The following is a 12,857-nucleotide window of genomic DNA, read 5'->3' on the forward strand; positions in this document are numbered from 1 at the left end:
CTGACCTGTGTAACAGAGCACAGAACACGGACAGCTCTCCTCCCGGCCTGTGTAACAGAGCGCAGAACCCGGACAGCTCTCCTCCTGACCTGTGTAACAGAGCGCAGAACCTGGACAGCTCTCCTCCTGACCTGTGTAACAGAGCACAGAACCCGGACAGTTCTCCTCCAGACCTGTGTAACAGAGCGCAGAACCTGGACAGCTCTCCTCCTGACCTGTGTAACAGAGCACAGAACCCGGACAGCTCTCCTCCTGACCTGTGTAACAGAGCACAGAACCCGGACAGCTCTCCTCCAGACCTGTGTAACAGAGCGCAGAACCTGGACAGCTCTCCTCCAGACCTGTGTAACAGAGCGCAGAACCTGGACAGCTCTCCTCCTGACCTGTGTAACAGAGCACAGAACCCAGACAGCTCTCCTCCAGACCTGTGTAACAGAGCACAAAACCTGGACAGCTATGCCCCAGACCTGTGTAACAGAGCACAGAACACGGACAGCTCTCCCCCAAACCTGTGTAACAGAGCACAGAACCCGGACAGCCCTCCCCCAAACCTGTGTAACAGAGCGCAGAACTGGGACAGCTCTCCCCCAAACCTGTGTAACAGAGCACAGAACCGGGACAGCTCTCCCCCAAACCTGTGTAACAGAGCACAGAACCCGGACAGCTCTCCTATTGGCCTGTGTAACAGAGCGCAGAGCCTGGACAGCTCTCCTCCTGACCTGTGTAACAGAGCGCAGAAACTGGACAGCTCTCTCCCAGACCTGTGTAACAGAGCGCAGAACCTGGACAGCTCTCCTCCTGACCTGTGTAACAGAGCGCAGAACCTGGACAGCTCTCTCCCAGACCTGTGTAACAGAGCACAGAAGCCGGACAGCTCTCTTCCTGACCTGTGTAACAGAGCACAGAACACGGACAGCTGTCCTCCTGGCCTGTGTAACAGAGCACAGAACCCGGACAGCTATCTCCCAGACCTTTGTAACAGAGCGCAGGATCCGGACAGCTCTCCTCCTGGCCTGTGTAACAGAGCACAGAACCCGGACAGCTATCACCCAGACCTGTATAACAGAGCGCAGAACCTGGCCAGCTCTCCTCCGGACCTGTGTAACAGAGCACAGAACCCGGACAGCTCTCCACCTGGCCTGTGTAACAGCACACAGAACCTGGACAGCTATTCCCCAGACCTGTGTAACAGAGCACAGAACCCGGACAGCTCTCCTCCTGGCCTGTGTAACAGAGCACAGAACCCGGACAGCTCTCCTCCTGACCTGTGTAACAGAGCGCAGAACCCGGACAGCTCTCCTCCTGACCTGTGTAATAGAGCGCAGAACCTGGACAGCTCTCTCCCAGACCTGTGTAACAGAGCGCAGAACCTGGACAGCTCTCCTCCTGGCCTGTGTAACAGAGCACAGAACCCGGACAGCTCTCCTCCTGACCTGTGTAACAGAACGCAGAACCCAGACAGCTCTCCTCCTGACCTGTGTAACAGAGCGCAGAACCCGGACAGCTCTCCACCTGGCCTGTGTAACAAAGCACAGAACCCGGACAGCTATCTCCCAGACCTTTGTAACAGAGCGCAGAACCCGGACAGCTCTCCTCCTGACCTGTGTAACAGAGCACAGAACACGGACAGCTCTCCTCCTGGCCTGTGTAACAGAGCACAGAACACGGACAGCTCTCCTCCTGGCCTGTGTAACAGATCGCAGAACCCAGACAGCTCTCCTCCTGACCTGTGTAACAGAGTGCAGAACCTGGCCAGCTCTCCTCCAGACCTGTGTAACAGAGCACAGAACCCGGACAGCTCTCCACCAGTCCTGTGTAACAGCGCACAGAACCTGGACAGCTATTCCCCAGACCGGTGTAACAGAGCACAGAACCCGGACAGCTCTCCTCCAGACCTGTGTAACAGAGCGCAGAACCTGGACAGCTCTCCTCCTGACCTGTGTAACAGAGCGCAGAACCTGGACAGCTCTCCTCCTGACCTGTGTAACAGAGCACAGAACACGGACAGCTCTCCTCCCGGCCTGTGTAACAGAGCACAGAACCCGGACAGCTCTCCTCCTGACCTGTGTAACAGAGCGCAGAACCCGGACAGCTCTCCTCCTGACCTGTGTAACAGAGCACAGAACACGGACAGCTCTCCTCCCGGCCTGTGTAACAGAGCGCAGAACCCGGACAGCTCTCCTCCTGACCTGTGTAACAGAGCGCAGAACCTGGACAGCTCTCCTCCTGACCTGTGTAACAGAGCACAGAACCCGGACAGTTCTCCTCCAGACCTGTGTAACAGAGCGCAGAACCTGGACAGCTCTCCTCCTGACCTGTGTAACAGAGCACAGAACCCGGACAGCTCTCCTCCTGACCTGTGTAACAGAGCACAGAACCCGGACAGCTCTCCTCCAGACCTGTGTAACAGAGCGCAGAACCTGGACAGCTCTCCTCCAGACCTGTGTAACAGAGCGCAGAACCTGGACAGCTCTCCTCCTGACCTGTGTAACAGAGCACAGAACCCAGACAGCTCTCCTCCAGACCTGTGTAACAGATCACAAAACCTGGACAGCTATTCCCCAGACCTGTGTAACAGAGCACAGAACACGGACAGCTCTCCTCCTGGCCTGTGTAACAGAGCACAGAACCCAGACAGCTCTCCTCCAGACCTGTGTAACAGAGCACAGAACCCGGACAGCTCTCTCCCAGACCTGTGTAACAGAGCACAGAACACGGACAGCTCTCCTCCTGACCTGTGTAACAGAGCACAGAACCTGGCCAGCTCTCCTCCAGACCTGTGTAACAGAGCACAGAACCCGGACAGCTCTCCTCCAGACCTGTGTAACAGAGCACAGAACCCGGACAGCTCTCTTCCAGACCTGTGTAACAGAGCGCAGAACCTGGCCAGCTCTCCTCCAGACCTGTGTAACAGAGCACAGAACACGGACAGCTCTCCTCCTGGTCTGTGTAACAGAGCACAGAACCCGGACAGCTCTCCTCCTGACCTGTGTAACAGAGCGCAGAACCTGGCCAGCTCTCCTCCAGACCTGTGTAACAGAGCACAGAACACGGACAGCTCTCCTCCTGACCTGTGTAACAGAGCACAGAACCCGGACAGCTCTCCACCTGGCCTGTGTAACAGCGCACAGAACCTGGACAGCTCTCCTCCCGGCCTGTGTAACAGAGCACAGAACCCGGACAGCTCTCCTCCTGGCCTGTGTAACAGAGGGCAGAACCCGGACAGCTCTCCTCCTGACCTGTGTAACAGAGCGCAGAACCCAGACAGCTCTCCTCCTGACCTGTGTAACAGAGCACAGAACACGGACAGCTCTCCTCCTGACCTGTGTAACAGAGCACAGAACCCGGACAGCTCTCCACCTGGCCTGTGTAACAGCGCACAGAACCTGGACAGCTCTCCTCCCGGCCTGTGTAACAGAGCACAGAACCCGGACAGCTCTCCTCCTGGCCTGTGTAACAGAGCGCAGAACCTGGGCAGCTCTCCTCCTGACCTGTGTAACAGAGCGCAGAACCCAGACAGCTCTCCTCCTGACCTGTATAACAGAGCACAGAACCTGGACAGCTCTCCTCCTGACCTGTGTAACAGGGCACAGAACCTGGACAGCTCTCCTCCTGACCTGTGTAACAGAGCGCAGAACCCAGACAGCTCTCCCCCAAACCTGTGTAACAGAGCGCAGAACCCGGACAGCTCTCCTCCTGACCTGTGTAACAGAGCACAGAACCCAGACAGCTCTCCTCCAGACCTGTGTAACAGAGCACAGAACCCAGACAGCTATTCCCCAGACTTGTGTAACAGAGCGCAGAACCCGGACAGCTCTCCTCCTGACCTGTGTAACAGAGCGCAGAACCCAGACAGCTCTCCTCCTGGCCGGTGTAACAGAGCACAGAACCCAGACAGCTCTCCTCCTGACCTGTGTAACAGAGCACAGAACCCAGACAGCTCTCCTCCAGACCTGTGTAACAGAGCACAGAACCCAGACAGCTATTCCCCAGACTTGTGTAACAGAGCGCAGAACCCGGACAGCTCTCCTCCTGACCTGTGTAAAAGAGCGCAGAACCCAGACAGCTCTCCTCCTGACCTGTGTAACAGAGCACAGAACACGGACAGCTCTCCTCCTGGTCTGTGTAACAGAGCACAGAACCCGGACAGCTCTCCTCCTGACCTGTGTAACTGAACGCAGAACCCAGGCAGCTCTCCTCCTGACCTGTGTAACAGAGCACAGAACCCGGACAGCTCTCCACCTGGCCTGTGTAACAGCACACAGAACCTGGACAGCTATTCCCCAGACCTTTGTAACAGAGCACAGAACCTGGACAGCTCTCCTCCTGACCTGTATAAAAGAGCGCAGAACCCGGACAGCTCTCCTCCTGACCTGTATAAAAGAGCGCAGAACCTGGACAGCTCTCCTCCTGACCTGTATAAAAGAGCGCAGAACACGGACAGCTCTCCTCCTGGCCTGTGTAACAGAGCGCAGAACCCGGACAGCTCTCCTCCTGACCTGTATAAAAGAGCGCAGAACCCGGACAGCTCTCCTCCTGACCTGTATAACAGAGCGCAGAACCCGGACAGCTCTCCTCCTGACCTGTATAAAAGAGCACAGAACCCGGACAGCTCTCCTCCTGACCTGTGTAACAGAGCGCAGAACATGGACAGCTCGCCTCCTGGCCTGTGTAACAGAGCGCAGAACCAGGACAACTCTCCCCCAAACCTGTGTAACAGAGCGCAGAACCTGGACAGCTCTCCCCCAAACCTGTGTAACAGAGCACAGAACCCGGACAGCTCTCCTCCTGACCTGTGTAACAGAGCACAGAACCCGGACAGCTCTCCTCCTGACCTGTGTAACAGAACGCAGAACCCAGACAGCTCTCCTCCTGACCTGTGTAACAGAGCACAGAACTGGGACAGCTCTCCTCCTGACCTGTGTAACAAAGCACAGAACCCAGACAGCTCTCCTCCTGACCTGTGTAACAGAGCGCAGAACCCAGACAGCCCTCCCCAAACCTGTGTAACAGAGCACAGAACCCAGACTGCTCTCCTCCAGACCTGTGTAACAGAGCACAGAACCCAGACAGCTATCCTCCAGACCTGTGTAACAGAGCGCAGAACCTGCTGTTCCAAAAACCAACCAGGACAAAATTCGACACTAGGCCAAGGATGAACTCACCCTCTCACCGAGACAGAATGTGAAGTGCCACATTTCAGAAACCTCTAAAACGATGTTTTAATACACATCGTCAAGCCCTGCTGCTTGGCCCTGTCCCACTTTTAAACTTCCTCAAATTCACTATTTCAAAATTTAACACTTAATCAATTCAATCTCAAAATGCTTTCAATGAGGGAGAAACAGTGTGAGAAGCGGAGAATCACTGGAGAGTGTTAAACACAGGAGTGTGTGGGGGAAGGTGGCGAGGAAATCAGGGGTAAACAATACAGACGCACAGTCACAGGATTATACAGAGATGACTCCAGGCTGTTTGTCCCATCTCATTAATGTTGTCTATTCTCCAGGTGAATAACTCTTCAGCGTTTTTCAACTTCTTTAACCTCTTTAGAATTCCCCTTTATCATCATCCCCTTTCTGCCCCAGATGTTTTTATGCCTCTTTCTTCAATTTTAGTGTTGACTGTAACTCTTCATTCAACCACAGAGACTGACAGAATCAGCTCAGAAATGACGATTATCAAATAGTTTCTCACTCATTCCCACAGGAACACGAGGAAATCATGCAGACCCTCCAGCCTGTTCTGCGCCTCCGTGCGACCACGTCTGACGCGTACCTAAACTCGACTTACCCAGTTTTGCTTCATATGCCCGATACCCTCTCACTCCCCAGCCTTCCCAGTGTCGGGAGCATCAGAGTCTGGCTCTGGGGCTCAGAAGGGAAGGGGGGAGAATAGAAAAGCAATAGTTGTAGGAGATTCAATGGTTAGGGGAATAGATAGGAGATTCTGTGGTCGCGAGCGAGACTCCCGGAAAGTATGTTGCCTCCCGGGTGCCAGGGCCAGGGATGTCTCGGATCGTGTCTTCAGGATCCTTAAGGGGGAGGGTGAGCAGCCAGAAGTCGTGGTGCACATTGGTACCAACGACATAGGTAGGAAAAGGGGTGTGGAGGTAATAAACAAGTTTAGGGAGTTAGGCTGGAAGTTAAAAGCCAGGACAGACAGAGTTGTCATCTCTGGTTTGTTGCCGGTGCCACGTGATAGCGAGGCTAGGAATAGGGAGAGAGTGCAGTTGAACACGTGGCTGCAGGAATGGTGTAGGAGGGAGGGCTTCAGGTATTTGGATAATTGGAGCGCATTCTGGGGAAGGTGGGACCTGTACAAGCAGGACGGGTTGCATCTGAACCAGAGGGGCACCAATATCCTGGGAGGGAGGTTTTCTAGTACTCTTCGGGAGGGTTTAAACTAATTTGGCAGGGGAATGGGAACCGGGTTTGTAGTCCAGCAACTAAGGTAGCCGATATTCAGGACGCCAAAGCGTGTAATGAGGCAGTGGGGAAGGGAACACTGACAAAGGAGAGTACTTGCAGGCACGGAGAGGGGTTGAAGTGTGTATACTTCAACGCAAGAAGCATCAGGAATAAGGTGGGTGAACTTAAGGCATGGATCGGTACTTGGGACTACGATGTGGTGGCATCACGGAAACTTGGATAGAAGAGGGGCAGCAATGGTTGTTGGAGGTCCCTGGTTATAGATGTTTCAATAAGATTAGGGAGGGTGGTAAAAGAGGTGGGGGGGGGGGGGGGTGGCATTATTAATTAGAGATAGTATAACAGCTGCAGAAAGGCAGTTCGAGGAGTATCAGCCTACTGAGGTAGTATGGGTTGAAGTCAGAAATAGGAAAGGAGCAGTCACCTTGTTAGGAGTTTTCTATAGGCCCCCCAATAGTAGCAGAGATGTGGAGGAACAGATTGGGAAACAGATTTTGGAAAGGTGCAGAAGTCATAGGGTAGTAGTCATGGGCGACTTTAACTTCCCAAATATTGAGTGGAAACTCTTTAGATCAAATAGTTTGGATGGGGTGGTGTTTGTGCAGTGTGTCCAGGAAGCTTTTCTAACGCAGTATGTAGATTGTCCGACCAGAGGAGGGGCAATATTGGATTTAGTACTGGGTAATGAGCCAGGGCAAGTGATAGATTTGTTAGTGGGGGAGCATTTTGGAGATAGTGACCACAATTCTGTGACTTTCACTTTAGTAATGGAGAGGGATAGGTACGTGCAACAGGGCAAGGTTTACAATTGGGGAAAGGGTAAATACGATGTTGTCAGACAAGAATTGAAGTGCATAAGTTGGGAACATAGGCTGGCAGGGAAGGACACAAGTGAAATGTGGAACTTGTTCAAGGAACAGGTGCTACGTGTCCTTGATATGTATGTCCCTGTCAGGCAGGGAAGAGATGGTCGAGTGAGGGAACCATGGTTGACAAGAGAGGTTGAATGTCTTGTTAAGAGGAAAAAGGAGACTTACGTAAGGCTGAGGAAACAAGGTTCAGACAGGGCATTGGAGGGATACAAGATAGCCAGGAGGGAACTGAAGAAAGGGATTAGGAGAGCTAAGAGAGGGCATGAACAATCTTTGGCGGGTAGGATCAAGGAAAACCCCAAGGCCTTTTACAGATATGTGAGAAATATGAGAATGACTAGAGCGAGGGTAGGTCCGATCAAGGACAGTAGCGGGAGATTGTGTATTGAGTCTGAAGAGATAGGAGAGGTCTTGAACGAGTACTTTTCTTCTGTATTTACAAATGAGAGGGGCGATATTGTTGGAGAGGACAGTGTGAAACAGATTGGTAAGCTCGAGGAAATATTTGTTGGGAAGGAAGATGTGTTGGGCATTTTGAAAAACTTGAGGATAGACAAGTCCCCCGGGCCTGACGGGATATATCCAAGGATTCTATGGGAAGCAAGAGATGAAATTGCAGAGCCGTTGGCAATGATCTTTTCGTCCTCACTGTCAACAGGGGTGGTACCAGGGGATTGGAGAGTGGCGAATGTCGTGCCCCTGTTCAAAAAAGGGACTAGGGATAACCCTGGGAATTACAGGCCAGTTAGCCTTACTTCGGTGGTAGACAAAGTAATGGAAAGGGTACTGAAGGATAGGATTTCTGAGCATCTGGAAAGACACTGCTTGATTAGGGATAGTCAGCACGGATTTGTGAGGGGTAGGTCTTGCCTTACAAATCTTATTGAATTCTTTGAGGAGGTGACCAAGCATGTGGATGAAGGTAAAGCAGTGGATGTAGTGTACATGGATTTTAGTAAGGCATTTGATAAAGTTCCCCATGGTAGGCTGATGCAGAAAGTAAGGAGGCATGGGATAGTGGGAAATTTGGCCAGTTGGATAACGAACTGGCTAACCGATAGAAGTCAGAGAGTGGTGGTGGATGGCAAATATTCAGCCTGGATCCCAGTTACCAGTGGCGTACCGCAGGGATCAGTTCTGGGTCCTCTGCTGTTTGTGATTTTCATTAATGACTTGGATGAGGGAGTTGAAGGGTGGGTCAGTAAATTTGCAGACGATACGAAGATTGGTGGAGTTGTGGATAGTAAGGAGGGCTGTTGTCGGCTGCAAAGAGACATAGATAGGATGCAGAGCTGGGCTGAGAAGTGGCAGATGGAGTTTAACCCTGAAAAGTGTGAGGTTGTCCATTTTGGAAGGACAAATATGAATGCGGAATACAGGGTTAACGGTAGAGTTCTTGGCAATGTGGAGGAGCAGAGAGATCTTGGGGTCTATGTTCATACATCTTTGAAAGTTGCCACTCAAGTGGATAGAGCTGTGAAGAAGGCCTATGGTGTGCTCGCGTTCATTAACAGAGGGATTGAATTTAAGAGCCGTGAGGTGATGATGCAGCTGTACAAAACTTTGGTAAGGCCACATTTGGAGTACTGTGTACAGTTCTGGTCGCCTCATTTTAGGAAGGATGTGGAAGCTTTGGAAAAGGTGCAAAGAAGATTTACCAGGATGTTGCCTGGAATGGAGAGTAGGTCTTACGAGGAAAGGTTGAGGGTGCTAGGCCTTTTCTCATTAGAACGGAGAAGGATGAGGGGCGACTTGATAGAGGTTTATAAGATGATCAGGGGAATAGATAGATAGTCAGAGACTTTTTCCCCGGGTGGAACAAACCATTACAAGGGGACATAAATTTAAGGTGAAAGGTGGAAGATATAGGAGGGATATCAGAGGTAGGTTCTTTACCCAGAGAGTAGTGGGGGCATGGAATGCACTGCCTGTGGAAGTAGTTGAGTCGGAAACATTAGGGACCTTCAAGCAGCTATTGGATAGGTACATGGATTACGGTTAAATGATATAGTGTAGATTTATTTGTTCTCAAGGGCAGCACGGTAGCATTGTGGATACCACAATTGCTTCACAGCTCCAGGGTCCCAGGTTCGATTCCGGCTTGGGTCACTGTCTGTGCGGAGTCTGCACGTCCTCCCCGTGTCTGCGTGGGTTTCCTCCGGGTGCTCCGATTTCCTCCCACAATCCAAAGATGTGCGGGTTAGGTGAATTGGCCAATGATAAATTGCCCTTAATGTCCAAATTGCCCTTGGTGTTGGGTGAAGGTGTTGAGTTTGGGTGGGGTGCTCTTTCCGAGGGCCGGTGCAGACTCGAAGGGCCGAATGGCCTCCTTCTGCACTGTAAATTCAATGATAATCTATGATTAATCTTGGACAAAGGTTCGGCACAACATCGTGGGCCGAAGGGCCTGTTCTGTGCTGTATTTTCTATGTTATTCCGGCTGCTTGGAAGCCTTGAGCTGATCTTTAAAACTATGGCTAAGCAGTAATCCTAATCCAAATCCCACATCCCTTTATCCCCAATCCTTCAACCGCCTGTCTAAACATGTGGATCGTGGTCTCGGTTTCAATCACTAGCAGTAGCCCCTTTGTAAATTTAAACACCCAAATGTAAGCTCTCCTCTCAGGTGGTGACGGCAGAATCCAGCAGGAACGCTTCATTCACCTTGTAGTCAGGTAGCTTAGTCATGGAGGGCCATTGCTCTTCTGTTGGGGTCCCCAGCAAAGTAAGAACGTCAAGGAACATTCTGGACACAGGAGTGAGAAACCGAAAGATAGAGATTGAAAAAGAGATAGCAAAAGAGATGAGACACAGATGGTGTGAGAGAGAAACAGATAGAGAGAGAGAGAGAGAAACCGAAACAGAGAGAAGCACAAAGAGAGGAAAGACAAAGAAAGAAACAAAGAAAATAGGAGCAGGAGGCCATTCGGCCCCTCGAGCCTGCTCTGCCGTTCAATATGATCATGGCTGATCATCCAACTCAATAACCTAATCCCACTTTCCCCCCATATCCTTTGATGCTCTTCGCCCCAAGTGCTATAGCTAACTGCTTCTTGGAAACATGCAATGTTGATGGTGGGTCCCGGAGTTGGCAAAGGGCAGGAATTAGAAGGATGGGGGATCTATTTATAGACAGGAGCTTTCCCAGCTTGAAAGCTTTGGAGGATAAATTTAAATTGCCAGCAGGACATGGTTTTAGGTATTTGCAGGTGCGAGACTTCCTGAGAAAACAGGTGCCGGCCTTTCCGCTGCTGCTGCCACGGGGGATACAGGATAGAGTAGTTTCCGGTACCTGGGTGGGAGAGGGAAAGGTATCGGATATATACCAGGAGCTTTCGGAGGCATGGGGGAGCTTAAGGGCAAGTGGGAGGACGGGTTAGGAGGAGAGAGAGGTGCGGGTCTATGGGCGGATGCCCTAAGCAGGGTTAATACCTCCTCATTATGCGCCAGGCTTAGCCTAACACAATTTAAGGGAGCCCACCGGGCACACATGTCAGCGGCGTAGATGAGCAGGTTTTTTGGGGTAGAGGGAAGGTGTGCGAGGTGTGTGGGAAGCCCAGCAAATCATGTCCACATGTTTTGGGCGTGCCCGAAGCTTAGAGGGTTTTGGCAGGGTTTTGCTCAGTCAATGGTGCTAAAAACACGAGTGGTGCCGAGTCCCTCAAGAGCAATTAGGGATGGGCAATAAATGCTGGCACAGCCTGCGACGCACACGTCCCATGAATGAATAAAAGAAGTCTTAAATGATCATCTCCTAATCCTGCCACTGTGCGCTGTGTTCCAGATTCTCTCTGTGTTCTCCGACCAAGGGGATACGGCCTCAGTGTCTACCCTGTCAAGCCCCTTTAGAGTCTTGTATTTTTCACTGAGATCGCCTCTCATTCTTCCAAACTCCGGAGAATGTACAGTGAGCCAAATTTACAGATCCTCTCAACATAGGACAACCCCCTCATCCCAGGGACCAATCCAGAGGATGTTGAATCTTTGGAATTCTCCAGCCCATGGTTGTGGAGATTCAGTGATTGAATATGTTCAAGACTGAGATCGAGACATGTCAAGTTACTAAAGACATCAAGGGATATGGGGATAGTGCGGGTAACTACTGTTGAGGCAGAAGTTCAACCACCATCCAGTTGAATGACGGGCCAGGCTCGAGGGGCCGAATGGCCTACTCCTGCTTCCATTTTTTATGTTCACCTGTAAAGCAAAGATATTCTTCCTTGATAAGAAGACTAAAACTACATACAATACCCCAGGTGTGGCCTCAACAAAGCCATACATGAATTGTAGTGAAATTTCTATATTCTTGCAATCCAGTCCTCTTACATTAAAAAGCCCTTTACTTTCCTAACTGTATGTACGGCAATATACTCACTTCCATGCTCCCTGTATGAGATCCCCCGCCAACCAAAGTCTCCCAAATATCAACATCTCCTTAACCTCTGACCGGTCCTCATCATTCATCTTCTCTCTAATCTGTGACCCAACCTTCCAATCACCCTCCCGCACACTTCATTCCTCTGACTCCAGCTTCCTCTCCCTTCGCTCTAACATTGTTGACTGACTGTTCCATTGCATTGCCCTACTTGCTGAGCTCTTTTCGTCAACACGCCACCCCCCCTCCATTATCATTTAAAAACTTCTCAAAACCTATTATCATCAGAAGTCACCCCAAACTTCCCTTCCCAAAACGTGACCTCAGTTCCTCTTATCTCCCTGTAATACCTGAGGATGCTTTGCGCAATAAAGGTGCTATAGAATTGTAGACTGTTATTGACACGTGGTTGAAAGCACATGATTTAAAAAGGATATCGAAAAATCCTCTTCAACTGATCATCGACGTCATTCCCAGGAAACAGTGGTCTTCCTGCATTTGCTAACTCTGGAAAAAGAAGAGTTTGTTAATGAGAACACAACTCTGCGGAGGTTTCATCAAAACACAATCGCTTCTCAAACTGTATATAAGCTAAACCATGCACGGAAATATTTTGTCTTCATTATTTAAGCATTGTACTCAAAGTGAAGGCTGATGGGTGTTTCCACTTTTCTCCACCCCGAATCTGTCTCACTGTTAAATGTATTATTCATTCAATCAATCTGTGAACTTTGATAAGACAAGAAACAGGAACAGGGGGAGGCGATTAAGCCCCTCGAGCCTGCTCCACCATTCAATGTGATCATGGCTGATCCGACATTCCTCACGTCCACTTTCCTGCCTTTTCCCTGTAACCCTCGATTTTCTGACTGACCAAGAATCTATCTCAGCCTTAAATACACACACGGACTCTGTCCCCACAGCTCTCTGTGACGAGGAGATTCACAGACTCACCACCCTCAGAGAGGAAATTCCTCCTCAACCCAGTCTGAAATTGGCTCTCCTTTATTCTGAGACTCAGCTCTCTGGTCCTAGACTCTCCCATGAGGCGGAAACATCCTCTCAGCATTTACCCTGTCAGCGCCTCAAGAATCTGACATGTTCCAATGAGATCACCTCTCATTCTTCTAAATTCCAATGAGTAGACTCCAACCTGTTTAACCTTTTCTCAGAAGACAA

General features: G+C 50.7%; 1 protein-coding gene across 2 annotated transcripts in view; it reads right to left on the minus strand.

Annotated features, from left to right (window-relative positions):
- Positions 1–12,857, minus strand: part of cdk5 (cyclin dependent kinase 5) — a 248,988-nt gene that overhangs the window by 44,342 nt on the left and 191,789 nt on the right. For both annotated transcript variants that reach the window (XM_072468561.1, XM_072468562.1), the window contains exons 9-10: positions 12,116–12,185; positions 9,968–10,028 (exon numbers count right to left, since the gene is read on the minus strand). In XM_072468561.1, the coding sequence (XP_072324662.1) occupies positions 9,968–10,028; positions 12,116–12,185 (131 nt within the window). The remainder of the gene's footprint in view (positions 1–9,967; positions 10,029–12,115; positions 12,186–12,857) is intronic.

This window comes from Scyliorhinus torazame, chromosome 11 (assembly GCF_047496885.1).
Source record: "Scyliorhinus torazame isolate Kashiwa2021f chromosome 11, sScyTor2.1, whole genome shotgun sequence".
NCBI classification, from domain to species: domain Eukaryota; kingdom Metazoa; phylum Chordata; class Chondrichthyes; order Carcharhiniformes; family Scyliorhinidae; genus Scyliorhinus; species Scyliorhinus torazame.